Source organism: Neodiprion virginianus, chromosome 5 (assembly GCF_021901495.1).
Source record: "Neodiprion virginianus isolate iyNeoVirg1 chromosome 5, iyNeoVirg1.1, whole genome shotgun sequence".
Classification (NCBI taxonomy): Eukaryota; Metazoa; Arthropoda; class Insecta; order Hymenoptera; family Diprionidae; genus Neodiprion; species Neodiprion virginianus.
In genome coordinates, this window is record NC_060881.1 from 29,615,882 (window position 1) to 29,641,676 (window position 25,795).

The 25,795-nt window shown below is 37.4% G+C and overlaps 3 protein-coding genes and 2 long non-coding RNA genes across 8 annotated transcripts; 4 read left to right on the forward strand and 1 right to left on the reverse strand.

Moving 5' to 3' along the window:
* The first annotated feature begins 57 nt into the window (after positions 1-57).
* LOC124305354 (U3 small nucleolar RNA-interacting protein 2) lies at positions 58-2,979 on the forward strand. 2 transcript variants are annotated; one of them, XM_046764681.1, is made up of 8 exons: positions 58-214; positions 641-771; positions 989-1,098; positions 1,208-1,435; positions 1,520-1,629; positions 1,736-1,932; positions 2,057-2,394; positions 2,708-2,979. In XM_046764681.1, the coding sequence occupies exons 1-8, from the start codon at positions 164-166 to the stop codon at positions 2,950-2,952; spliced, it is 1,410 nt and encodes a 469-aa protein (XP_046620637.1). In that variant the 5' UTR covers positions 58-163; the 3' UTR covers positions 2,953-2,979. The 2 variants fall into 2 exon arrangements, with proteins under 2 accessions (XP_046620637.1, XP_046620638.1); XM_046764682.1 differs by having other exon boundaries at positions 2,720-2,979.
* Positions 2,980-3,303: 324 nt separating this feature from the next.
* LOC124305351 (protein wntless) lies at positions 3,304-8,226 on the forward strand. The gene is made up of 12 exons (XM_046764666.1): positions 3,304-3,865; positions 4,023-4,210; positions 4,376-4,481; positions 4,631-4,755; positions 4,848-5,003; positions 5,106-5,283; positions 5,394-5,521; positions 5,720-5,725; positions 5,802-5,963; positions 6,111-6,338; positions 6,424-6,577; positions 6,777-8,226. Exons 1-12 carry the CDS (start codon positions 3,760-3,762, stop codon positions 6,872-6,874), a joined length of 1,635 nt encoding a protein of 544 aa, XP_046620622.1. The 5' UTR covers positions 3,304-3,759; the 3' UTR covers positions 6,875-8,226.
* Positions 8,227-10,433: 2,207 nt separating this feature from the next.
* Positions 10,434-11,078, forward strand: LOC124305361 (uncharacterized). The gene is made up of 2 exons (XR_006908370.1): positions 10,434-10,550; positions 10,649-11,078. It is a non-coding gene; the product is annotated as an uncharacterized LOC124305361 (long non-coding RNA).
* A 1,290-nt stretch (positions 11,079-12,368) lies between these two features.
* On the forward strand, positions 12,369-20,551 carry LOC124305345 (kinesin-like protein KIF20A). Of its 3 annotated transcripts, none has more exons than XM_046764647.1 (16): positions 12,369-12,574; positions 12,892-13,405; positions 13,653-14,274; positions 14,366-14,802; positions 14,918-15,122; positions 15,195-15,615; positions 15,698-16,087; positions 16,305-16,850; positions 16,980-17,273; positions 17,389-17,472; positions 17,588-17,828; positions 17,934-18,232; positions 18,339-18,461; positions 18,731-18,900; positions 18,985-19,111; positions 19,639-20,551. In XM_046764647.1, the coding sequence occupies exons 2-16, from the start codon at positions 12,892-12,894 to the stop codon at positions 19,705-19,707; spliced, it is 4,542 nt and encodes a 1,513-aa protein (XP_046620603.1). In that variant the 5' UTR covers positions 12,369-12,574; the 3' UTR covers positions 19,708-20,551. The 3 variants fall into 3 exon arrangements, with proteins under 3 accessions (XP_046620603.1, XP_046620604.1, XP_046620605.1); XM_046764648.1 differs by having other exon boundaries at positions 18,345-18,461; XM_046764649.1 differs by lacking the exon at positions 18,339-18,461.
* Positions 15,568-20,835, reverse strand: LOC124305362 (uncharacterized). Its single transcript, XR_006908371.1, has 3 exons — positions 20,663-20,835; positions 15,850-15,997; positions 15,568-15,763 (listed from the first exon to the last, which is right to left on the reverse strand). It is a non-coding gene; the product is annotated as an uncharacterized LOC124305362 (long non-coding RNA).
* Positions 20,836-25,795: the final 4,960 nt, after the last annotated feature.

Here is a 25,795-nt window from a genome sequence, read left to right on the forward strand (position 1 = left end):
ATGGTAAAAACGATTGCGAGGCAGACGGAAAAGAAGCTGGAGTTTCTCCTCTACACAATATTCCATTACCAATGATCGAAAGTGTGGGGAGGAGGCCATGTGGCTTTTCGCAAGAGTTTACAAAGAATTTGAAAAACATAATTGTTAAAAAATCTGATAGATAATGTCCTTTTTTATAAGAAATAGTCGAGGTGGTGGTCCACCCAAAAGAAAGGTAAATAAATCAGTAAATTCGATGAATCGATCATTTAGCCGAAATTTACTTTTCGCAAAATAGGTTATACCTGCATGCATGTTTTTATTCTTAAACCGTGTACAAGTTGTTTAAATTTAATTTTTTTTTCTCCCAATCAAATCAATAATGTCAGATCATATATTCACATTACTCACGCCTTGAACTTTGTCTAGAGAACTACATTGTAAATGTAATTAACTAGATCAAGCAGTTGTTAGCTGCGAGTAAAGTAATTCAAATGCAGGTGAAGTTGTTTTTGACAACACCTGTATTCCAAATATTTCTTGGAATAACATAAAACAGTAGACGTCACTATACGATTTTTACCGTCTACATATCTCTTACATGAAACGATTTATCCTCTGCGAGGAAAAAATATCTAAAGAGACCTCAATTTGTACATAGATCAATGGGAAAGTTGGCAAAAAAACCTCTGAAGGTCCTCCCTTTAAATCAAAAAAGAAAGATATAAAGAAGTCGACGCCAGAAGACGATGAGAGCATTGCGAGCAGCGATGAAGAATTTGCAGAGGAAAGGTATACCTTCAGTAGTTTGACGAGCTCTTATTTTTACTTCACTATGCAGAAAATGAACTACTAAAAACTTGATCGATAATTTATAAATCATGGCATATAAATTCTTATAATATCGGAAATTGATCTTTGTGTATCGAATCAAGTTCTCTGTAAAATTTTATCCTCTGAATGAATGTGAAATAAATTTAACCACTGTTATCAATAATCCTATCTGCAGAGAGAAGAAAAATCATGTAGAAGAAGAATCTGACGTAGAAGAAGATGAGACGGCACAAGAAAAACGTTTACGGCTTGCCAGAAAATATTTGGAAGAGATTGAGAGAGAAGGTCAGCATTTTTTATTTTCAATAACTGGCTACAAATTGAGTAAAACAATTGTTTATAGAGTGTCCAATTTCAATTCTAGTTCCAATTTCTTAATTGAATATGGTTACAGAAAAAGATAGGGCAGATTTTGAGGAAGGTGCAGTGGCCAAACGACTACAGGAAGAATATTTAGAGGATAAAGGTCGTTTGAGAAAAACTGTTGCAAAGAATTACACTGGACATGAAGAACCTATTATGTTACGATGTAAAGACCAAAAAAGTTCAATAACGTGTCTCTGCCTTTCCAGTGATGGGAAATCCGTTTATTCCGGTTCCAAGGATGGAACAGTTGTAAAATGTAAATCAGCCTAATACAAGAATTAAGTTATGCCCAAGAAAAATATTGGAACACCAAATAATTAATTAATTCTTTAACTTGCAGGGTCATTAAATGATAAAAAGAAGCTCAAAATAATCAAGGGCAAAAGGAAAGGGACAGAAGGAATGAAATATGTACGATGCTTAGCCATAAGTACCGACGGTAAATTTTTAGTAAGTTTCAAAAAAATAGGATCAAGAAAAATTAAGATGCACAAATATACTAAAATCAGAGGTGAAAAGACCATTCTTCATAACTGTGATATTACTCTGTCAACAGGTTGCCGGTGATAATGGCTCTAAAGAAGTCAAGGTCTACTCTGGTGACGAATTGACGCACATTAAAAATCTTCAAGGACACAGAGACAGAGTCAGTGGACTGATTTTCAGAAGGGATACGCATACTCTGTATTCTGCCTCTGATGACCGCAGCGTGAAGGTCTGGAATTTGGACGACATGGCCTACGTTGAGTCAATGTGCGTTACAACTGAAAATAGTCAAAGTTAATTCACTATTTGTCTATTTATTTAAGAATTCGAACTTGACTACACTTTGGATCTAGTCGATGAATTTTTAAACTGATTCCCACAAAATCAACAGGTTTGGACATCAAAACGGAATAACATCGATAGACGCGCTTTCGCGTGAACGCGCTATAACGAGTGGAGGTTACGACGGAACAATTAGGATATGGAAAATAGTGGAAGAATCGCAACTGATTTTCAATGGTCATTCCGGTAGTATAGACGCGGTAAAATTAATCAATGAGGAAAATTTCTTGAGCTGCGGTGACGACGGCCAACTCTGTGTCTGGGGATCGATGAAAAAGAAACCTCTATGTTCAGTGCCCGAAGCCCACGGAAAAGACGAAGAAAACGGAAGACCTATGTGGATCTCTAGCATAGCCACTTTCCTCAATACTGATCTCGTTGCATCCGGTACGATAATTAATAATTAATTAAGGATGGACTATGAATTTCTATTTTTGAATTACAAGTTTAACTTAAGATCTACAAAAAGAACGAGGGGAATATTCTGTAGTAAATAGGTGATGGAAAGTAGAAACATTATTTGAAAGGCGATAATTAAGGAGTGAAGGATACATTCTGTTCGCCAATCACTGATTATTCTATTCTTCCATACAAAATCTGTTCTTATTTGCCTATTCATTGAAATCTTTCATTCTATTTTATGATGAAAGAATTTCATCACCCGGCTGAATTATACTAGAATATTGTAACGCGAATATAGCTTCTATTTCAGGGTCCAGAGACGGAGTTATCAGACTATGGCAGTGTGGAGAATCGTTCAGAAGCTTAACAATGCTATTGGAGATAAAAGTCGTGGGTTTCGTCAATTCTTTGGCATTCACACCAGACGGAAAGTCTCTTGTCGCTGGAATTGGTCAGGAGCACAAACTAGGAAGGTGGTGGCGAGTGCCAGAGGGAAAAAATAGCATAGTTGTTATACCGTTAATAAGAAAAAATGGAAAATGATGATAATAAACGTTTGTAAACTAAGAACATGTTTATTCGTGCATTTGAAACCCCGTGATCGTCGTGTCCCACAAAAAAACACATCTTTTACAAATACCAAAAAATAATTGCCGTGAATAACGAGTTATCTAATTTTTTGATTTCATTCTGTCTGTGATTAATCAAACATTTGAAACCTTATTGGTCAAGTTAAATACAGCTTTGATGGGCCCATTTTTTGGAAAACCTATTCCGTGTAGGCCTATACCTAGCTTCTAATAGTTTCCGGATATTCCGCTAGGTGGACAACTATCGGTAAAAAAATAAAAGCGCATCTGGTTTTTTTACCATAATCTGTGGTGGAACGATCCACCAATAGAATTTATGAACCAAGTTGTAACCAGCATCCCAAAGGAGTGGATGGAACAAAAAAACAAAAGGAAGATTTCCCCTAGTTGAGAAAGGGACATCTTCGTTCATAGCGAGAGAGAATGTTCGCGATGAAGATTTAATGGAACGAATTTGACAATATTAAAGCACCGTGTCTCTCGATGAAACGCGTGAATAAATCATGAATAGAATATAGAATTCGCAGTTTAAAGTTTGTGGAAAAAAATTGGAAGAATTCGAAAAGCGGTAACGAGATTTTTAACAATCATAGTCACGTACTAAAAGTAAACAATCCATCGATCACACACGGGACGCCGGCTTCTTTGTTGTGTTTATGGAATCGAAACTTCGCTGGCATACCCAAAGTAAAATAGAATAAGAATCTATTAACGTGTAATTCAAAGAGAAGATCCACCTTCGAGAACGAAATCTGCAATAATGCAGGGCACTATTATCGAAAATCTAAGTGGCAAGAAGCTATCCGTCCTTGTATCGCTCCTTGTAATCGGCCAAATTATATGCTTCCTGATTGGCGGTTTGATAGGTAAGAATTCGAAGAACAATTTTGTTGTCAGCAGATTCGAATTCACTATGAAAAAAGAAAAATAAGCTCCAATCTCTGTCAGTTCCTGCCATCCGAATATACGAGGACAAAAAAGTGTAGTACTCAAATCCTTTGTGTTATTAACATCGTTTTATAGCTCCGACACCGGCGAGCAGTCAAAATATTCTCGGAACACCGTGCAAAGACATCAGGGTAAACGGTTCTGAGCCAGGCGGAGGAAAATGGTTTTACCCCCGCGGAAAAGGAGCATGTATTTCGGTGGACAAAGGCAACTTCGATTTGGATGATCATTATCTAGCTCATCAAGTCGTTTACGCGTTTCAGGTAACTTCGTAAAGAATTGAAATAAATTCTAATCGACAAGATCAATCGTTATGCTTTCGCAGCTCTAAAATAATGAAGATCGGAAGACGTTAAACACGAATTTCAATTTTCTTTTTAAACTTTAAAGACCAGAGTAATTCAAATCTTATTGAACTTTTCTTACAGATGCCGATACCGCGAAATAACAGGCAGCTTGATTACTCAAGATGGCAACAAAACTTGATAGGAGTCTTACAAGTCGATATTATGTATCACAGCCAGATGGAAATCGGTACAGATCATTATTCTAAAGCATAAAAAAGACAGACAGATCCGAACACAGTATTCATCTATCTTCCTTGCTCTCCATGTTTTACCACCTACTACTCTCACTCTATGTTCGCGTAACTTGTGCATTAATGATCGTTCTCTTTTACCTAGTTCCGGGAACAAGGATTACCCTAGATGCAAGACTGGCTTATCGAAACAAGGGAGATCCGGACTATGCTTGGAAGCCGTACGCGGCCTCTATAGAGGAGCGTTCGTTGGATTGCACAATCGATCTTGTAAGTTGTTCGACAAGAATAGAGAAAAAGAGATTCTCTGCTATCGCTGTTTCGTTTCTCTAATACCTGTTATATTGTATTTTGTATTTTAGAAAACAGACGACTATATATATAATTGTAGCGTTGTACCTCTGTTTGAGCTGGGATCGTTATTCCATGACTATTATCTCCTCAACGTTCGCTTGCCTGCCGACACAGACAGGAATATCAACCAAGGCTTGGGCCATGTAACCGACTTATGGCTTACGGTAATATTATTCTTTATTTTCGTATCGTTTCTTGTTACGATTTTATCGTGAAAAAAGAATTACGTTATTCCATCCAATGACACGCTCGCCTCTTGTATCCAGGTCATAAACCAGAACGGAGGATTCACAAAAGTATGGGTCAGCCTCAAGACAATTTTCTTCCCAATAATAGTGTGCGTTCTTGCATGGTATTGGAGAAGAGTTCACATGCTTTCTAGATCTCCCGCTTTATTGGAATACATGTTGTTGGTGCTTGGTTCTGCGCTAACGTTTTTGAACAGTAAGAATCACACGCTGTTCCTAATCCAAATGTTTCTGAGCCTTCTTTCTACTGCAAAAATGGATTTATTTATGCTCTCATTTCTTGCTCACTATCTTGCGAATTTCTAGTGCCACTAGAGTATTTGACACTCGCCTATGACATGCCGTTCATGCTTCTACTCGGCGACATCAGACAAGGAGTATTTTACGCTAACCTTCTATCGTTTTGGCTCATTTTTGCGGGAGAACATTTGATGGTGAGAAATTTTCTTTCAATGCTGTATATTCTAAATACCCGTTTATCCCGAAACAAGAATTCTCAGGGAATTTAATGGGACTGCGTCATAATAGTATTCTCATAATTATTACACATTTTTTGCCATAATGGCTTTTATTATGAGTTTTAAATAACTGTATATTTTTTCTTTTCATGTCGTGGCCGGCCGCCCTTTCAGGTCCAGGTGAGGACATAGATCTTTTCTAACTTGAAGTATCATGGGAATGACCAACGTGTTATAAATGTGAAAATTCTTGCAGGATAGCGAACAGCGCAACTCTCTTAAATGTTACTGGCGTCATCTTTCGGCAGTGGGTGTAGGTTGCCTCTCTCTGTTTGTGTTCGACATGTGCGAACGGGGAATACAATTGAGGAATCCATTTTATTCGATTTGGGTAACAGACATCGGAACAAAGCTGGCTGTATCCTTTGAAAAATACTACATATTTACGAAGATTTGCAAATTCGCGGACTCGTAAATGATCCAAGATTTACACAGTATTCCTGTTACTCTATTTTTCTCTATTTCTTTTGCTTTTTCCTTAACCAGATCATCATACGGTCCTCAGTTATCGTTTATCATACTTGCTGGGATTTCCGCTGGTGTCTATTTGATGTTTTTGACTTACATGATATGGAAAGTCTTCACGAATATTAGTATAAAGCGTGCTACTCTGCCTAGCATGAGCGCAGCCAGGCGTTTACATTACGAAGGAGTTATTTACCGCTTCAAATTCCTCATGATAGCTACACTGTTGTGCGCGACTTTAACAGTTGTTGGATTTATTCTCGGACAGGTATATTAAGACTTTGTTTCATACAAATGCTTTGAACTGTACGCCACAGTAAGTTATGATGGTATATCACAATTTCTCATCTTAGATGGCTGAAGGCCAATGGAAATGGGATGAGGACTTGGAGCTGGAAGTGACTTCGGCTTTCTTTACAGGCGTTTACGGAATGTGGAATAATTACATCTTGGCACTGCTAGTCCTCTATGCACCATCGCATAAGCAGTGGCCGATCGAAACATCTGGTCAGTAAATGGTGAATGTGTATGAAAAATATTTCGAATCCAATGTTAACAAAACCAATTGCAAAATTAATTTAAACATTATCTTGTTGAGAAAAAGAGAGAATTTCAAAATTCGCGGAATTTGTGGAAATAATGGGTAGCTAAAATTGTATAATAACCATCACTAACCGTACGATTTTTATGATTTTATATTTTTCAGACAGTATTGGCGAGGAGATAGAATTCTCTCGCTTACCGACAGACCCTAACGAGATGTTGTCTCTGACGGCATTTGCCGGTAAAACAGCAGTCGAGTAGAGAAACAACGTTACGCTAAATTTTACAATTTCAACTCATATTTTATTAATTATTCGAGAACAAAAGATTTGATTAATTTACTTGAGTTCTCCTAGCTTTATTTTATCGACTGTGACACTAATCTCGGTGTTACTAATTTTGCGGAAGTGCAGGAAAAAAATCCTAGTCTACTTTCACAGCCGCTTTGGTCTCTGAATATTCAAAGTGCCCGTTTTATTCGGTTCCGTTACTCTCATGAATTTAGCTTGCATTATTTGGAACAAATATCTTCATAATTAAAATGACTAGGAGTGTCAAACCGGGGAAAATAAAACTACAGCAATTTCGCATTAGCATACTTTTACGATGTTAAAAATTATGCCCAATGTTTATACAGTTTTCTATCTCCATATTATAAACATACACTGATTAGTTCGATTGATATAAGCGATAATATTCCTCCACTGTCGATATAGCAATAGTATTTATTAAAAATAGTCGTGATAATTGTCTAATTAGTAGGGAATATATATTCGAGTAGAAACACGGTCGAGGTCTAAACGATAAAGACAATTAATAAAAATTTTCTAGAATCTTCTCTGTAAGTGCAAAATTTTATTTTTTTTCTTTTTTTTTATTTTTACCAGCGTTAAACTCCAAAACACAGAAAAGTTGAATTGACCGATTAATTCATTAAGCTTGATACTTAAGATTTTCAGGAAAATCATTGTTTCTTTCCTTTTTATACATCTCAGTATTATTGGGCATTTATTATCATTACTTAATTATTGACCTCGACCAAGTAAAATGCATTTATCCAGAAATGTAGACTTAATATTTATCAGTATTCAAAGTTCGTTTGTAAGTCAAGCATCGCGGCTGATCTGCTTAATGTTGTAAGTTTTTACTTATTTTTCTCTTTTATTTTGTGTTTCCTGTTATTTCTTAATCACACCTTAGGCCCTGCAATTAAAGTATCTTAGAGATTCCTAAATTTATCTTTCTTTCTATTCTTATTGCGTACAATTAGGTAATTGAGAGAGGAGCAGCTGTATTTTAAATAATTTTTTCATGTTTAACATTTTTATTTGTCAATATACCAAGTAAGCTCATGTTTGATGTTCCTTTACTTTAAAATCCCGAAATTATTACTATTGATATCTAAATATGTGTTAGCATTTACCACGACAAAATGTAATAACGAAGATATCCTAATTCCTTTGTTTTGGAATAATGTATAACTAGCGTTAGTGATTGTCGTAAAATAGTATGAACATCGCTCAGTACATACACGTATTAAAAAGTTTTTATAAATGTAACTACAACTTTTATATGTTCATATCTTTAGAATAAAAGTATTAATGAACCATTAATCATTCAATACTTCAAATCGACATCTAAGCTCCTTACTAAAAATTTATTATGCAATAATTTCAATCAATTGCTATCCGATCCATTTCCCTTCGATGTCATTTGGTGAATTCACTTCTTTAATAGGCTGGGATGTAATGCAAAAAAGTAGCAGCAGCAGCAATTCACTGAAAGTTCCTAGCACTTTCAGCGCAAGTTTTTGCTGCTTGAAGTTCATTTATCCGAACAGCAGAGCAGCAAACGCAAAACTGGCGCCAACATTTAAATGAGCAAATGACTGCTGCCGCGTCAAATCACTAGAGAGAGGTTAGTAACATCTAGTAAATTACCAAACTGCTACTGCCTTTTGTTGCCAATGAAATCCCACCTCAATAGTGAGATTCTGATTTGGTTTCAAAATCTTGAAGATTTACGCGCGCGACTTGGAAGATATCGCCGATTACCCAGAATTCGTTTACGATGTGAGAAAATGAGGCGTAGAAGGCAGGTGTAAATAAAGTCCGCTTTGACAATGTGGAAACATTTGTTACTGACTACCAAAGCTTCAAGAATGTACTGCATGCGAGACTCACTCACCTCCCGATTCGAGGACCAGCATTTCGGCTGTGATACGAATCCATCCTGTTCGGAACTTGTTCAATCACTATAGTTTATGCAATGTTTATGATACACGCAACACGGATAAGTTTATAGACACGATTAACAAAGCACACTTCACGAAAAAATATGAATGGTACACCCACTTATGTAGGTCGAATCACTTCACGTCACAGGCTTTATAAAATTTTATGAAGCTAATTAATTTTCACTACGAAGCACGAGATGTTAAACTCGAAATATTACAATTATTAAAAAAAATAATACACAATTTAAATAGCACGAACTGAAGGAACGCACGAAAACAATACCAACTGCAAGAAATTAGCATCGACAAACAAACCCGCGCAATGCATGACATGTAACCACTATTCACTTTTTTATGCTCCTATTAATTATTGTCACTGTGATAAAGAAATGCTACGTAACAGACTGTTGTGTAAAGGAATACACGGCCACTGAAAAACTTTAAATCTACTCGCCACGATGACAACAACCGACAAAGACGCTATTAATTGTATTTAAACGGCTCGACAGCCTGAAGCACTGCACTGTAAAATGAAACGAGCGGCGTGTCGGGAGAAACGTGACCTTACTTGTCGACGGTCAAGATGGGTCTAGGGCCGGTATTCATAGTCAGTGCTTAAGACCGGACTCGAATAAGACGGTCTTATACGAGGCCTTAAGATGGCGTTTGGTTCCATAGACGTCAAACAAGACGGTCTTGAGACGCGGCAAATAAGACGGTCTTCATCAAGTCGGTCTTATTCGAAGCGTGCTTACAAGGTTGCATAGTCCCGTCTTATTTGAAATAAGCATGGTCTTGAGCACGCAACGTTTCATAGTCAATTAACGCGGTCTTATTTACGTATCTTGATCAAGTCGAGTTCGGACTGCACTTAAGCAAATGCTTGTTGCCTAAATATTACTCAATTGCTCTGATGCGTACGAAATTGATAATTACGAATTGTTTGGAAAATATTATATTCGAACAATATAAATTAACAGGAATAGATTGTGAAGAAATGTTTGGGAAAGTGCAGCTGGGACGGGATTATTTACTGTAAAAGGGTAGCAACGGAAACTTGCAATTGAAATAGAGGTTATGAGAGCATTCGCTTTGAAACATTTGTGAAGTGAAGTGAATAGTGAAATTCTATTGACATGGCGAATATGCAAGATATGTTTAATTTCTACGATCAGATCGAAGAAATGAATAATATGATTGAGGTGGTTGCAATGGTCAACGTTGGGCCGAATAACGAAGACGAGGGTGAAGTACAGCGAGCTCTAAAGAGATACATCAGAGATGGTCAAAACCCGTTCGAGTTTTAATCCGAGCAGGAGTTCAAACGGCGATTCCGATTTTCAAAGGATGGTATTATGTACGGAATACTACCTAGAATTGAAGCTGCCTTAGTCAGTGCCAATAATCGTGGTCTACCAATTCCACCTGTCATGCAATTATTAATATGTCTACGATTTTACGCTACCGCTAGCTTTCAAGTAAGGATCATTGTGATTATAATTCCTGACATTCTACTGAAAATATAAAGTGATTTCATTGCTTCCTGTGATCATGGAATAAATGATTGCTAATACATTTTGTACTGTACAGAGACAATCATGAGAGACAACTTACTGGAACCCTGGTTGGAGATGCCGGCTATCCGTGCTTGCCATTTCTGCTGACTCCATTGGCAAATCCAATTACAGATGCTCAACAAAGGTAAGATGAAGATTATCGCATTACTTTAGATTTCGATAAGTAGTCATAAAATTGACAAAGTATACATGTGTGAATTAACCAAGTCGGTATCTTGATAGGTATAACAACGTACAAAGCAGAACAAGGCAAATTGTTGAAAGAACATTTGGAGTTTGGAAGCGACGTTTTCCTTGCCTATCCCGAGGTTTGGGAACCAAATTGTTGTGCTCTACCACAATTGTTGTAGCTTGTGCCGTACTACACAATTTATCACTAACATTGGATAATGCTGTTCCGGAAGATAATCGCATCGAAGAAGAAGAAGCGGATGAATTGCCACCTCAAGCACCGCGTTGGCAGTCTGGAGAGGGTTTTGCAATACGCGAAGCTCTAATCGAACGGTTATTCATTTAATCAAAATATATGTATATCAAGTTAATTTAATTGTAAAGACTAATTGATTTTAGAATGAATATACTCCAAATATTTAATAAAATTGAATTTAATTTGTACAAACAGTTAACATTAGAATACATATTTTACTCATAACTTATCATTGGTTCTCATTTTATTTTTAAACCCCTCACTTACTCATGAAAATACTGATATGTACGTAATTGTACTAAGCGTCAGTCTTATAGTTACGATAATACTTATGAAAATTTGTCTACGTAAAAATATTCTTCTTCTTCGTTTTATAGCTATACCCCCACTACAAAAAATTGTACGCGATTTGTTCCCGTTTTTTAGTTCCTCTACGTGGCGCTAACGTTGTTGTGTTCATAAACTATAAAAATACTCAAGAGCTGCATGCCTATACGAATATCTTGCACAGGCTGAGAAATAAAATCCGAGCGTCTTATTGGGGGATACATCGGAAATATTCCGAACATAACCGAACGTCGAATAAGACCGTCTCAAGCTCAGTCTTCGCCAAGACGGTCTTGAATGAAATAAGCTAGCGCTTGAGACCAAATTCTTGACGAAGACCGTCTTGTTTTCCGACTATGAATACATAGCATCTTAAGACGGTCTTGAACGAATAAGACGATCTTCACCAAGACGGTCTTAAGCACGTGCTTGAGACCTGACTATGAATACGGGCCTAGGTCTAGGTCCTAGGATCTGGAGTTTTCACTGCGAGGCGCGTGAAACGTTGGAACACACGCACACATTCGCGTTCACGTGCTAGCGTGCGTCTAATCGTTGGACTCGGACTCGCACACAATCGCCACGACAAAATGGCCGCCTCGCGTCCCTATATTGTCTGATCATAAACTGTAAACATCACATGAAGCGCTACGCCACGAAGTCGGCTAACTACTTCGTTACTTATTTTTTTCTCAACAATTTTTGCATCGTAGATAAAAGTGCTATTCAAAACCCACATTTCGTTGTGTCGTATTACTGCAGAATTGTTGGAAATGTCTCCTGCGATGTTAGAAAGTAGTCCGACGATCTTGGTACAAATGAAACTAAAATAGCTGGTATTTCAAATAAAAAATTAGTATACTCGTACGGCGGTTAGTAATGTTCGCTTATGCCTGAGACTTTCGGCTACTTGTTTTCGGTCCGAAACAAAATCACAGATTTATAGAGATAGACTGTACATGGTACGAGATCCTAAAAAATTATACATACGTATACCGAGAAATTGGTACGTATAACATCGCTGCGTCCTTCTCTCGCCCCCGCGTTGTCGACGAGGTCTGTCTTTTTTGCGCTAGATCTTCAGTACCGATGGTAACGAAGTTATCGACACTAGCTACCAATGACAATCATGATATGCATCAGATAAATCTTTTCGTTGGCAGCATTGGCCAGCAACGGTTTTTGAATTTGAAGTATTGCATATGGCGATACGTTCTAGTAAACGAGTTGACGGTTAAATGTCGCGGAATGGATTGCACTTGTTTTGATGATATTCAGGTTCGAATGTGATAGATTGTGAAAAGTTTTCGGTCTCATCTTCACTCACATACCAATGATCGCACATAACCAGCAACGAATTCACACCAATCCCCGTATATTCGTCGTTTGAAGAGGTAAGATTTACAGCCACTTGATTACCTCTGTTGCAACCACTTGACTCGATAATTATCAATGGTAAAACAATCAAAAGTAAAAAATTGTACTTCGATCTGTCGCAGCTCTCTTTTAGTCTATAAATATTACTTTCCTACAAGAATAACTTTTCGCTCAACGATAGCAAACCTTGATTTGCATGTACGATACAGCGATGCTTACTGTAACAACAAAACTACGTCCCTGCTATGGGTACATTAATTTCGAATAAAAGCGGTTATTGAAAAACCGGTTATACAACAAAAATTTGACAGTGAAACTTTGTATCGTTTTTCAGATGGAGGATACTCTGGCATCGATCAAACCCCCGAGTGATGATTCGATGGACGCGCGACTGTCCTTTTTGGATGGTCGCGACCCTAGCATCGTGGCATACGGGCAAGCCAGGATTCCGGCAGCTGATACTAAAAAAAATCTAGAGTCTCTTTTCGAGGATGAAGAGCTTGATTCGCGAGTGCTCTCATCCTCTGCCCCATCATTGTCTCTCTTGGGCGACACAATCAAAGTTTACTTGAGACTTAGACCTTTTCCTGCTAAAATGCGACCGACCAAGCAACAGGAGGAAGCTTATGAAATCATAAATTCCACTACCTTGCTAACAAGACTGCCAAAATTGGATTCGAATACTAGTTCACTTAAAAGACCCAAGGATAATGAAACAGTATTGAGAAAATTCACATTCACACAAACTTTTGGACCGGAAACAACACAGCTCCAACTTTTTGATATGGGCATTAAACAACAGATGAATGAATTTTTGGCTGGGAGAAACTCCACAGTGATGAGCTATGGTAAATCACTTCTACAACTAACTCTTATTTTTGGCAGAAGCCAATTTTTTATACTGGTACTAAAATTTTATTCTTTGGAATATGCAGATATCATAGAATAACGAAATAAAACAATTAGTTTGAATGTAAACTAATCCAACTTGTTGTAATGGGTCAAAATAGCATCTTGATTTGCCATATTCTAAGCTTAAATCGATCTGAAAATTTTGAATCCTGCCATTCTGAATCATGCTTAACTATATTTCAGGTACAACAAATGCGGGTAAATCCTTTACACTTCAAGGAACAACAGTTTCTCCTGGTATAATACCCCGAGCCTTGGAGTTTGTATTTAATCAAATTAATCCCAGAAGTACGCCTTATTATAAACCATTGTACAATACCGACGTAGTGAGTCTTGATGCGAACGAAAGAGCACAGGAAATGGAATTGAAAACAAAGCTTCTTTCATTTGGTTCGATTGATAAAAATCAATACATCCAGGCCTATAGAGCAATGCAACAGCAATTGCAGGATGAGTCTCCTTTGAAACCGAGCGAAACAAGCGATGCCAACTACGCGATTTGGGTTTCGTTTGCTGAAATTTATAACGAATCAATTTACGACTTATTGTCAAATGACTGTCAGAAAAAAAGACCGTCTTTGAAACTTGCAACTGATAGTAGTGGAAAAGCTTTCATTAAGGGGCTTAAGACAGTGTGTGTCAATTCAGCTTCAGAGGCCTACCAGCTACTGATGGCTGGACAATATAATTTGAAAGTTGCTGCTACTGCACTGAATACTAGAAGTTCTAGGTCCCATTGTGTATTCACTATTAAGGTGCTCAAGTATCATAAAGAAAATTCTCCAGCAGATGTGGAAGTCAGCTCGTGAGTATGAGACATTATTGTTGTTGATTATTTACTTATGAAAAAACTTGGTCAAGAATCCGTAAATATTTCTCCTTGTTAATTTGTTTAGTTTTTCTTTCTGCGACCTTGCGGGTTCAGAGCGATTGAAGAAGACCCTGAATGAGGGAGAGCGCTTAAAAGAAGCGCAAAATATAAACACAAGTCTACTTGTTCTTGGCAGATGTTTGAAATCCATATTTGAGGTTCAGACATCAAAGTTAAAACATGACATAATTGGGCCATTCAGAGAGTCTAAGCTGACTCGGTTGTTTCAAAGTGCATTATCTGGTAAAGAGCACATTGCTCTTATAGTCAATGTTAATCCTGTGCCAAATTTGTACATTGAGACTCAAAACGTTTTGAATTTCTCCGCCATCGCTAAGCAAATAGTCATCGAACCTATTGTTCGAGCAAAACGAAGGGTCTCCACATCTAGATTCTCTCTAATGGTGTCACAGAGTATCAAAACGGTTACAGACTGGGATGTTACAGAATTGGAAAGCATTGGTGAGTAGCAAACAAGTAACACGAGTTGGGAAATTCCAATGAAGACCCTTATTCCGTAACAATTCTGTAACCTATTTGTCTAACACCACTTAATAACACTCTTGAAAAATATTAGTTGTAGATGACCAGTCTTCAGCGATTTCTGAGAGAGCAGAATACGTTCATGCGGAGGACTATGAAGAAATAGTGATTGAAAATAAACAATTGAAACAAGAAATAGTGAAGCTAAAAAATTCTGCTTTGGATGCAGATTTTGCAATTCGCCAAGAAATGTCCAACATTTATTCAGAAATGATAAAAGATATTGAGAAAAACTTCAAGTAAGTCCGTAAAATTTTTATTTATTCTCAGTCTGGTATCATGTTATTTGATTTCTAATTGTTGAAATACAGAAATCAGTTGCAAGATGTTGAAGAACGACAAGAAGATATGCTTGAATGGTCTGTTCAACAAGTTGAAAGTTACTATAAGAAGAAATTGGAAAAGTTATCAAGTAGAAAAAGAACGCGAGTTGAGAGTGGGGACGATACTGACGAAGAAATAGATGTAAAAGAATTGGAAGGCGAAAATGTTCAGCTTACGGCAAAGGTCGAATCTCTGAAAAAAATAATTAAAGACCTTCGCGAATCTAAAGACAAACTGATTGCTCAAAACAACGAAAATGCTTTTGAACTTTCCCTTGCCAAAAAGGATTTAGAAAACTGCAAACACTTACTACACGCTGCCCAAAATGACATAGGCTGCGATGATAAAGCTAAAGGCGTCATCGAAGAACTGAAGAAACAGCTATCGGCTCGTGAGGACCAAATTAAGGTACATCAATCTGTTCTTTACCATACGATATATTTTCCAACGTATTTGCAGTGTAATTTTAACAACATTCTCATTATTCCAGTCCCTGAAAGAGTATTTGAACGAAGCAAAAGTTGAATGGCTCAGATCTACTGATGTCGAATCAAAACTGGAAGAAGCATTAAAAAATAAGGATAAGCAGCTGTTGGAATCTTTGGAAAAGATTGATGATCTTACGGAGCAACTTGAACGCACCAACATGTGTCTTGCTGAGAGAACTCAAGCTGTGGAAACACTCGAGGACAGGCTGGAGCAATATGCCAAAAAAATAGCTGACTCCGAAGAGGAACTTCAGAATGCTGATGATAAATGGAACAAGTGCTCGGCCAACTGCTTGGTCCTCCTAAAAGACAAGGAAGAGTTACAAAAAACCTTGGATGAAGAAATTGCACGCAATAAAGTGAATGTTGTCAACAATACTGGAAAAGAACAGGTACATTTGTATTTCTTTTGTCGGAGTATTTCTGGACTTTGAAGGTACTCTTGATATGCTGCTAGGTAGTTGTTATTCGATAATTATTAGCACTGTGATCAGAATTGCTGATGGTATAAGTAATTTTGCACACAGATTATTCACATTCGTTTTTCAAGGATTCATTTAAACTCATATTGATTTTCATTGTTTGTAATTACTTAAGTTGTTTGAACAGGTTCTAGAACTGAAACGATTGAATGAACATCTCTTTCGCGACCTACAGGAGCTAAAAGACCAAATTAAAATTAAGAACGATTCAATAGATGAATTAAACTCTAAGCTACTGGACAATGAGAGTGAAAATTTATCATTGAAAAACAGATTAACCCAAAGTAGTAATCACACAAAGGTGTTGCGAGAGGAATTGAATTCAACCAAAGCAACGCTTAGCGATATCACTGAACAAATAAATAGCTTGAAGCTTGCCGAAGCTGCCAAAGCAGACACTGCAAATATGGACAGTCAAACTAGCTTTGTTAGTGACAGTGGAACAACTGAAAAAGACATTGCAGTTCACATTAAACAAGAAAAGTTCGATGATCATTCAGATATACAAACTGGCGATGAAAAGGACAAAGAGCAAAACTCTGAATTGTCACCCAGCAAGGAAACTCCTCTGATGAGTCATACTGAACAAAATAATGACATGGCCCGTGAGAAACTAGAACAGCTGATGATAGAATACAATGAACTGAAAACTCAATGCTTGTATGAAACTTTGGTAAGTTTATTTTCTCATAAACATTCTATCTTTCGATACACAAGAGTCAATTATCTGCATTTGAAAGATAACCATCAGCCTGGGAAAAATTTTGAACTGTTGTTATTTCTTTTCTTTCTGGTATTGTAGAGAGTAGACGAGCTGAACAAAGAGCTGGATGAAGCGCGACAGGAGTTGTCTTTGTTGAAAACTTCTGTTGAGGTCAACGAGCAGGAATTGAAAGAGTGTAAAAATTCATTAAAATCCGTCTCAGACAAGCTTCAGCTCTCAGACTCAGAATTGGTTAAAGCTAAAAATGAGCTAGAGGAGAGATTACGGGAAAAAGAAGCCTTGGAGATTCAACTCTCCGAGTGCAAAGAATCCATGCAAAAGTTGCAGAACCATCTTTCAGATACTCAGAGGGAAAATAGAGAAAAATCTGAGGTGAGAGATCTGTAGTATTTTCAGTTTTCGTAAAATTAATGTATTCATACTTGCCAATTGCGAATTAAAATTATTATGACCGTAACATAATTTTTATAAAACTTGTCTTTGTCAGAGCTTGGCGGAATACAACAACCGCCTCAATCAACAAGAAAAAGATATTGCCACTGCCAAGGAGAGAGATTTGATCAAAGAGCAGGTTCGTTCTAATTTTTTTCATCTAAACCATGGTAATAGTTTATTTTCTGTCGAACGGTATCTGTACTTGCAAATTTTGCCTCTATTTCATCAAACTAAGCCTAATCATGTTTCAGCTTCTCGATGCGCACTTCACAAGGATTTCCAAATTAGAAAAAGACTTGGAGCAAGTAGCCATTCTTGAAAAAAATATAACTGAAATTAAAGATCAATTGAAGATATGTGAAGAGGAAAAAGCTGAATTGAAAAAGCAGCTAAGCGAAAATTTCCAGAAAATATTGTCACTAGAGAAAGACTTACAGGCATCCATTAGCCGTGAACAAGATAAAGAGAATGAGACTATATCCCTGCAAAAAGGTGATCAAGTATTACTTTGAAACTTGTATTACATTTAGCATAAACCACAACTCTATTGTTTAATTACTATAGAAATTGAATTTTTAAATGTTTTGTTAATTTCAGAAATGAAAAGTATGATTCAAACGAATATGAGTATCAGTAAACGAGACGCGGATATGGAAAATGAGGTGAAGAACGCATTACGAAAATTGACGACCACTGAAGCAGCACTGGATAAGTCACAGGAAGATTACAAAAGGCTAGAAGAATCATCGCAAGAGAAGATGACTGAAATTATGAAAAAGGTTGAAGAAAAAGAAAGGGAAATGGAATCTTTTAAGAAGAACAGAGACGATGCAATGCAGAGATACGAAGCTCTGGTAAAACAGCTTCAAGAAAATGCGAAGAGAGAGAAACGAGAGGTAGGTTAATAGTGTATCTAGTTGAAACGCCGCTAATGTACGAAAAAAAATGTCCTTAAAGAAGCGTAGAGAGACCAGTAAATATAAAATAAACAATATTAATCAGGTACAGAAGTACCAGGAATTGTTTTCAAGACAATCAACACCGACTCCGTATAAAGATGAGATTAGGAAACTAAAAGATGAGCTTAGAAGTAAGACCAGTCTCCTCGAGCAAATGCAGGCAAACGTAAGTTGTTATAGAATCATTATGCACTCTGTTCCCCATCATAACTGCCAACCGAATAACATCGAGATGCAATTTTGAAATTCTTACAACGAGCTAATAACCTACTGCAAGTATGCAGTTCGAGGAACACTGAGTCTTATTAATTAATTCTTCGCGATCAAATCAAAATAGTTATTCTATAAACGGAAAGTCTAGTGGAGGAATAATTATTTCTTTATATTATACAATGCATAACAGGCTGAATTCGACAGTTTTATTTCTTTTAATAGTTAAAAACTATGGATAGTCAGAACGATGAAAAAGAAAATATTGTCAACTCTTCAGAAGATGAGGCCACAGCTTTTGAAGTTCGTTTGACACGTAGAAGGGGAAGAAGGAACGCACCTACCAATGTTGCCGAAGACATTTCTGTCATTGATCTCTCTGGCTCAGAGTCTAAGTAAGTAAAATCTATTGCCGCTTATGTATAAGAATAATGTAAAAGGAGATTTTATTTTCGGATTAAAAATCTTATTGTATTCAGACGTGTAACGAGGCGAACAGCGTTACAACCTCCGTCACCTATGCCGTCTGTAGAAAAGAGAAAGACGAGGAAGAAGAAACTGTTCGCGCAAACTGATGAGAACTGCGTGGATGTTGAACCTACCGAGGTATACAATTTACGTAGGGGAAAGTCTCCGAATAAGTAGAACTATCCTTAGTTACTCATTTATTATTTTTTTTCAATCTTTGACCTATCGTCTTTCTCCCAATGGCTATTTCCGCATTTTATCCCCTCATACTGATACCTAATGAACTTTTATTTATTTTAATTCAATTTTTTATTTGTTCCATAGAATTGTATCTTTTATATAATTATAATGCTTTGCACGGCTGGTGGTTATGAATGATTTTATACCTTATACACAGTTCGTATGGGATTAAAAACGAAATGAATCAATCCGTTGCTTTTTTATTTTAATTATTTTGATCTGTGTAGTTTGTGCTTGTCATAATTTTATCTTCTTCACGATTTTCTAGTTTGCTGCTATGCTACCTAAGCTTGAATCATCAACTCCCATCACGCAATAGAATCCATATCTCTCTTCTGTTAGATACCGCTAAAGCTTTTATGGGTAAAGAGATTGCCTCGTCTTTCAAGGATGGCTTTAATTACATTCGAGTTTCTAAATTACAGAGTACACCCAGACCTATCCTAAGATCTCCCCTATCAGCGACACGGAGTTTAAGAAACAGAAGAAAGTAGTCTACGTGACCATGGATATTTTAAGAATAATTTTCGTTGAGTGGCCCAGTCTTTCAACATTTTTTAAACGATGAGTTGTGCCTTTTCATCCTCCCTTTTTTTCTAATATGTAATTATTTCTTACATCGACCGGTAATTAAAGAATCAATATTAATCCTACAATCCATTAGAAATTTATGGAACATTACAAAATAAGGAAACTCCTCCAACAGTGATATTCCATTTTTAACTGAATTAGTATGGAATTATTTATGAGGAGGATTCAGAAAGAATTTTACTTTCATATTTTATTCACCGATTTTTGACTACCGATCTAATAGTCAAGAAATATTTACACTATCTTTGAATATATAAAGAGACTTATCAATATAATATGTAGGTATAATTTTGTATACATCAATGACAAAAATTACGCCATATTATGAATAATGGTTTTAACAAGAATATGTGTTTTTAAAATTTCACTGTGATTATATATATTGTATACGTATACGCATCCTTACTTCTTTCTAGACTTTTGAAAACAACTTAAATTGTTTTTTACTAGGGAATAGTCAGCCAGAAAAAAAGAAATGAAGAAGAAAACGAGTTTTTAATAATTTGAAGACAGAACTTTGATTATTGTGTCATTACGTGCGTGTTTGATAACGATACTAGCAATTGTCATAATTGAATTCTGTAACCATACATTTAAAATCTGTAAAAAAAAATGGACGAAACTCATATTTCATAGTTAATTCACAATTTGTAAAATATTTCATTTCGGAAACGACCATATATGTATCGTATATTTTGTAATATATTTTTCTTTCATCCTTGGTAAAATGGAGGAAAAGAAGAAAAACGAAGCTATTAAATATCCGAATTATGAAATTTTATAGTCTTGTAATTTACGTAAATTAACGTCAACCGTTCGACTAACACACGATGGGTTAGGTTAATTTATATTCTCTACCGTTAGAGTAAACGAAGTGACTTGAAGTGACAAATTAAAAGAACATCTAGCACTTCAATGATTCCGTACATTGGCTGTTCGGCGTTGGGCAACAGAAATGTTGCCAATAATAATTACAAAACTTGATTTGTCTTTCAAAGACCACAAAAGACTATTAGTGTACGGCCTAGAAATATTACCTTACTATAGCATTGGATTCCGAGCGCCGTCAACGATCCAAGTCGAAACTAATCGAAATAACGCTTCTCGGCGTGGGTTCTATCATTTGCTATCAATGGTATGAAAACCGAGCAAAAGTCTGAAGTGCGGTAAAAAATCCAGGATTTTTACGGAGAAATAAAATGTCCGATAGTCCTGAGACTATTGGCCGTCAGCCGTATCTAACTAGGAGAACCTGATAAATACAAGGGGGCTATATTTAAATTGCAATTCATCATTCCAAACCAATTATCCGTTTTTCCGAAATACGCTAGAGGGTATTACGTCTATTAGGTTTACGGGTGGTAGGTTCGTTATAGCTTTTGCCCAACTGTAACATCCGACCGGAACGTCCGTATGTTTTATCGACTATTATTACTGCATGTTACTTTTATCAACTAACCAAACTCGAAGTACGAGAATCTTGTAACCATAAGAAATTAAAACAACTGTCTAACTATTTGGAATATCCCTAGATGGAAATAACTATGAAATTCACTAGCCAAGGCTTAAAAACCATGTTACGAGATCTTCGTACTACAGAGAACTATAATACTATTATGCGTTATTATATATCCTATTAACACTATAATTAACTAACACAATTATACCCAATTATTATATAGCACTCAACAATGCCATTTGTGCATTTGGAGCTGAGAGCTATACTATAAGCAATATACGCTTCACTATATAGCCTGGAGTATAGAAGACTGTAAAACCATAGATAAACGCATAACCAATATAATGTAAAGATAGCACTGCTGCAATAACCCACAAAACCAGAGACTGCAAAACCATCAAACCGTGAATGCTAATTACCCAGCATGAACTATACCTTATTCCGCAACGCCGTATTGTAGGCAACACGCGCTACGTTTTGAAGGCAATGCAGATCTCCAATGTGGAACCATACAGAGCCTTACCTAGAGAATACATTAGGAAACTTACCGACGAAACAAAAACGTTCTAGAAGCTTCCAAGCCGATTCATATCAATATAAGAATGAACAACTACAGAAGGGAATCATATACAAAAGCACACATGTAAACCTGCTCTAAAGCTATGAATCATCAAACTACTAAATACTCTAAATCTGTTAAGATAATTATAACACAAACAACTAAGGATATTCGCAGCAGCGCGATTCTAATAATGTTAAACAAATAACAAACTATGTTCATAAACAATAGCTATTGTACTCCAGGTTAACAACGACAGTAGTCGACTATAATACATATGTAATTCTATATAGATATAGCTGTAAAACTAACAAACGACAGGTAACCAGAATGAAATATGGGCTTTGTAACGAACAAGATAGCAAAAACATTAAGAGGTAGGCAGGAAGAAGTTAAGTGGCTGAGGGGCGCCAGAAAGGGGGCTGGCGCCACAAAAGGGGCTGGCGCCACAAAGGGGGCTGGCGCCACAACGAAAAGCCCACGCAGTTCGGAGAACTACGGAACCAAGTCCACGCACCTACACCACCGCACCAAACAGCGATACACCATACGTAAAAACCTACGATATAGTAATAGCTAAAGAACTAAGATAACGGGCGTGTATGCGCGAGGATGTCGTGACCTAATTAGAAATTCCTAGAAAAAGAGGGGAGGTGCGCAAAGGTGACCAAAAAACTAGAGAGGGGGATCGTTCTGCGCAACGATCGACCCCTATAAAAAGGGCGACCGATCACTCGATCGCTCTCTTGTGTTTCTACCTCCAGATTCGTCATCTAGTTCCGGTACAGTCTCGCGGTAAAATCCTTTAGCCTTTTGCATTAAAACTTTCATACAACGTTACTCTGCCCAAAAGTTCAGCGAACTTAAAATCCATTTTGTCATACTAAGTTTAAGATCTTACAAAGTGTAACTCTGCGTTTGTGACTTTTAAATATCAAAACTTATAAAATAAACCAAACTTAGTCAAAATATCCAAAAATATTAAAGTCAGTTATTCCGCTAAAACCTCTCACCAATCTACAAGTCACCGCATCCAGAATATTCTCAAAAAGGTAAGCCAAATTAAATCTTTTTATCCAACAATTTCTCCCTCTTCGGTTCGTTCGACTAGAGCGACAGAATGCCCGTTGTCCGGTGTATTTCAATACTTAATCGGTAATTGGTGACCCAAACTACTGATGTGAGTCTGGCTGTAGCTGCGTGTGAATGTTTCCGGTGTCTAACATCTGGAGATTTCCACTAGGTACCGTTCCGACGTCACATATCATATAAAAATTTTCTGGTGCATCGGCCGGGAAACCAAACGTTATAATCGCGAAAAACTTTTTGTGACGCGAGTAGCGACCGACGGACGGCGGAATTTTTGCGCGCTACCGACACGAGCCGAAAATCACCCTAATCTCGCTCGATTTAATAAAATGACTAAATAAACCCGAATTTTAATATCCGTTAACTCGCCAAAATCCTAAAAATCAATGAGTCAATCAAGAATTTTTCCATCCGCTCTGGAAATTTCCCATTCAAATATTTCTTCAATATCGCAACTACTGGGACCTTGTATCACCGAGATCCCTCGTTTTCATCGAAATACCCTGTCGAACCAAGTTTTCAACCTTTCATCGAAATCTCTGACAAATACCCTTTGTTCTCATAACGAATGCTCCCGAAATCGAACGAAATAAACGGAGGAAAACGCGGAACCATAGCGAAGCTTTGGGAACAATATACTCAGCCGATTATATTAAGCGATCCGCACGAAATCCCAGACTCTGTAAAGGAGCCTTATCTCAATAAACCGCAGAATTCTAACCACACCATCGGAACTTCTGAAGATATTTGCTATTACGAGGGAGATACAGAAGAACGAATAAAAGAAAGAAATAAGCTGTTCGAGCCCCAACGCGACCCAGAACAATTAGCGAAGAAGACGCAAAGATTAGGAAAAAGGCGAAAATTATTTCTAAATACCTCCCGTTCAAACTTCCAACGATTCCTACCTCCTTTTTCTCCGACACGGGATCTAAAATTTAAAATAAACCTTATTAACAAAAGATTGTGCAATCCCAACATTAAATGGGAAAGGAAGACCCTCCTACCGATAAAAAACGCACAGCCGTAGTACATAGTCCGCCTTCAGACCGACGACTCAGATCACAAGTTAGTACGCAGGGCACCCAATTATTCGAAGGACAATTAGAAAATTTAGTGGAGACGAACGCGTCGGGAACCTCAGGACTAACTCCTGAACAGTCGCAAATCTCCAGCCAAAACTCTAATTCAACGAATAAAAATTCTCCGGAGAACTCGAGAAAAACAGAAAAACCCACTCAAATACTTATTCAAACGCCTGATTCGGAAAACCAATCCCAAACACATATTAAGATTCCTCAGGAATTTAAAATGGTGAGCGAACCCGTTGCAAGTACAGGCGCAACCGCCTTACCCGCACCGACTTATCATTATATCTCAATTAAGGATGCCTTAGAGGCAGTCCCGGTGTTTGACGGCAATCCGTCCCAGGTTAGAAGTTTTGTGCAGGGATGCAAGGATGCACGCGAAATGGTCCCGCCTCAAGTTGAATTAAGCCTCGCGCGAATAATACGTAATAAAATCAAGGGAGTAGCTCGACGTGTGATCGAGAACGAACGGTTCGACACCATAGACGAATTAACCGCGCGAATAAATGAGCTTTATGGACCAGCCAAATCCGTTAATCTGTGTCAGGGTGAACTAGGGAAAATTTTCCAAAGACAGAATGAAGACGTCGTGACGTACGCCTCAAGGGTACGCGAAGCGATGGAAAACATAAGACAGGCATTCTTGCAAGAACAACGTACGGACGATTTCGAAATTTTTACGCGAAATACCGAAGCGGACGGCAAAGCCGCTTTTCTGCGCGGATTAAGACCCGAAATCGACGGAAAAATCCCCACAATACCCGGTACTCTGAAAGAACTGGTCGACGCGGCTATGAAAATAGAAAAACAGGAGAAAATTAAAATCCAACTTAGACGAGGAGATCAACCTAGCACAATTCAGGACGCTACAATAAATTACGCGATGTTTCAACCATATAATTGCGTTGTATGTGGAGTAAACGACCACGATAAATACGATTGCACATACAATTCGGATAAAAGCTATTACGACCACCGTAAACCTCGGAATCAAACTTATGTCATCCAAGGTAATCGAGCAGACTATCGGAATAATTATAATTCGAGAGATACTTATTCGGATCCCCGACGTAACTCGAACACCTACCAACTTCAAAATAATACTAACTCGAGAAATCAATTTCCGAAATATCAAAATCGTCAAATAAATTACCAACCGCAACCCGGTTACGATTCAAGAGAAAATCGTCCCAATCGGCAACAGGGACTTCCGAATTTTAGTAACCAAGACAATTACAGTAATCGAAGGTCGAACTCCCCTAATCAACAAGGTTATCCTAGAAATAACCAATATCGCGAAAATCGCTATCAAGGGAACAATCAATACCGCGGAAACATTTATCCCAGCAATAACTCGTACCGCGAAAGAACTTATCCAAGGGACCCTAGCCCACAGAGGTCACAACCAAATTTCAGACAGGGAAACCAGCGTCCAAATCAGTACGACGATAATCAAATAATTAGACAAACGCGTTATACTCCGCAAACAAATTATCAATCCTACAATTCGAACCGACCTGACGAATACCAGACAGAACAACCACGCGAACACTGTCGATATTGCAGAAATTACGGTCACTCAATCAGCGAATGTCTAATTAAACAGCGAAATGATAGATCAAATCAAATACCGCGAGAAAATCGAGTCTCATTTTCGGGAAACGGGGAGAGCCTGCCGAACGACGGTGCGACCTCGGAGGCTCTCAAAATACCCAACCGCACCTTATCTATTATACAGGGCGTACCGATAGAAAACTAGTGACGTTGGCTACAAGCGATATGGAACAAATAATTAT

Excerpts from the sequence above, each read along its gene's own strand:
- LOC124305345 (XM_046764647.1), top strand. The coding sequence starts at position 12,892 with ATGGAGGATACTCTGGCATCGATCAAACCCCCGAGTGATGATTCGATG. Across the intron at positions 13,406-13,652 it reads CTCCACAGTGATGAGCTATG|GTACAACAAATGCGGGTAAA; the intron begins GTAAATCACTTC and ends ACTATATTTCAG. Across the intron at positions 14,275-14,365 it reads GCAGATGTGGAAGTCAGCTC|TTTTTCTTTCTGCGACCTTG; the intron begins GTGAGTATGAGA and ends TAATTTGTTTAG.
- LOC124305351 (XM_046764666.1), top strand. The coding sequence starts at position 3,760 with ATGCAGGGCACTATTATCGAAAATCTAAGTGGCAAGAAGCTATCCGTC. Across the intron at positions 5,004-5,105 it reads TAACCGACTTATGGCTTACG|GTCATAAACCAGAACGGAGG; the intron begins GTAATATTATTC and ends TCTTGTATCCAG. Across the intron at positions 6,578-6,776 it reads GTGGCCGATCGAAACATCTG|ACAGTATTGGCGAGGAGATA; the intron begins GTCAGTAAATGG and ends TATATTTTTCAG.
- LOC124305354 (XM_046764681.1), top strand. The coding sequence starts at position 164 with ATGTCCTTTTTTATAAGAAATAGTCGAGGTGGTGGTCCACCCAAAAGA. Across the intron at positions 215-640 it reads GTGGTCCACCCAAAAGAAAG|ATCAATGGGAAAGTTGGCAA; the intron begins GTAAATAAATCA and ends ATTTGTACATAG. Across the intron at positions 1,630-1,735 it reads GTACCGACGGTAAATTTTTA|GTTGCCGGTGATAATGGCTC; the intron begins GTAAGTTTCAAA and ends CTCTGTCAACAG.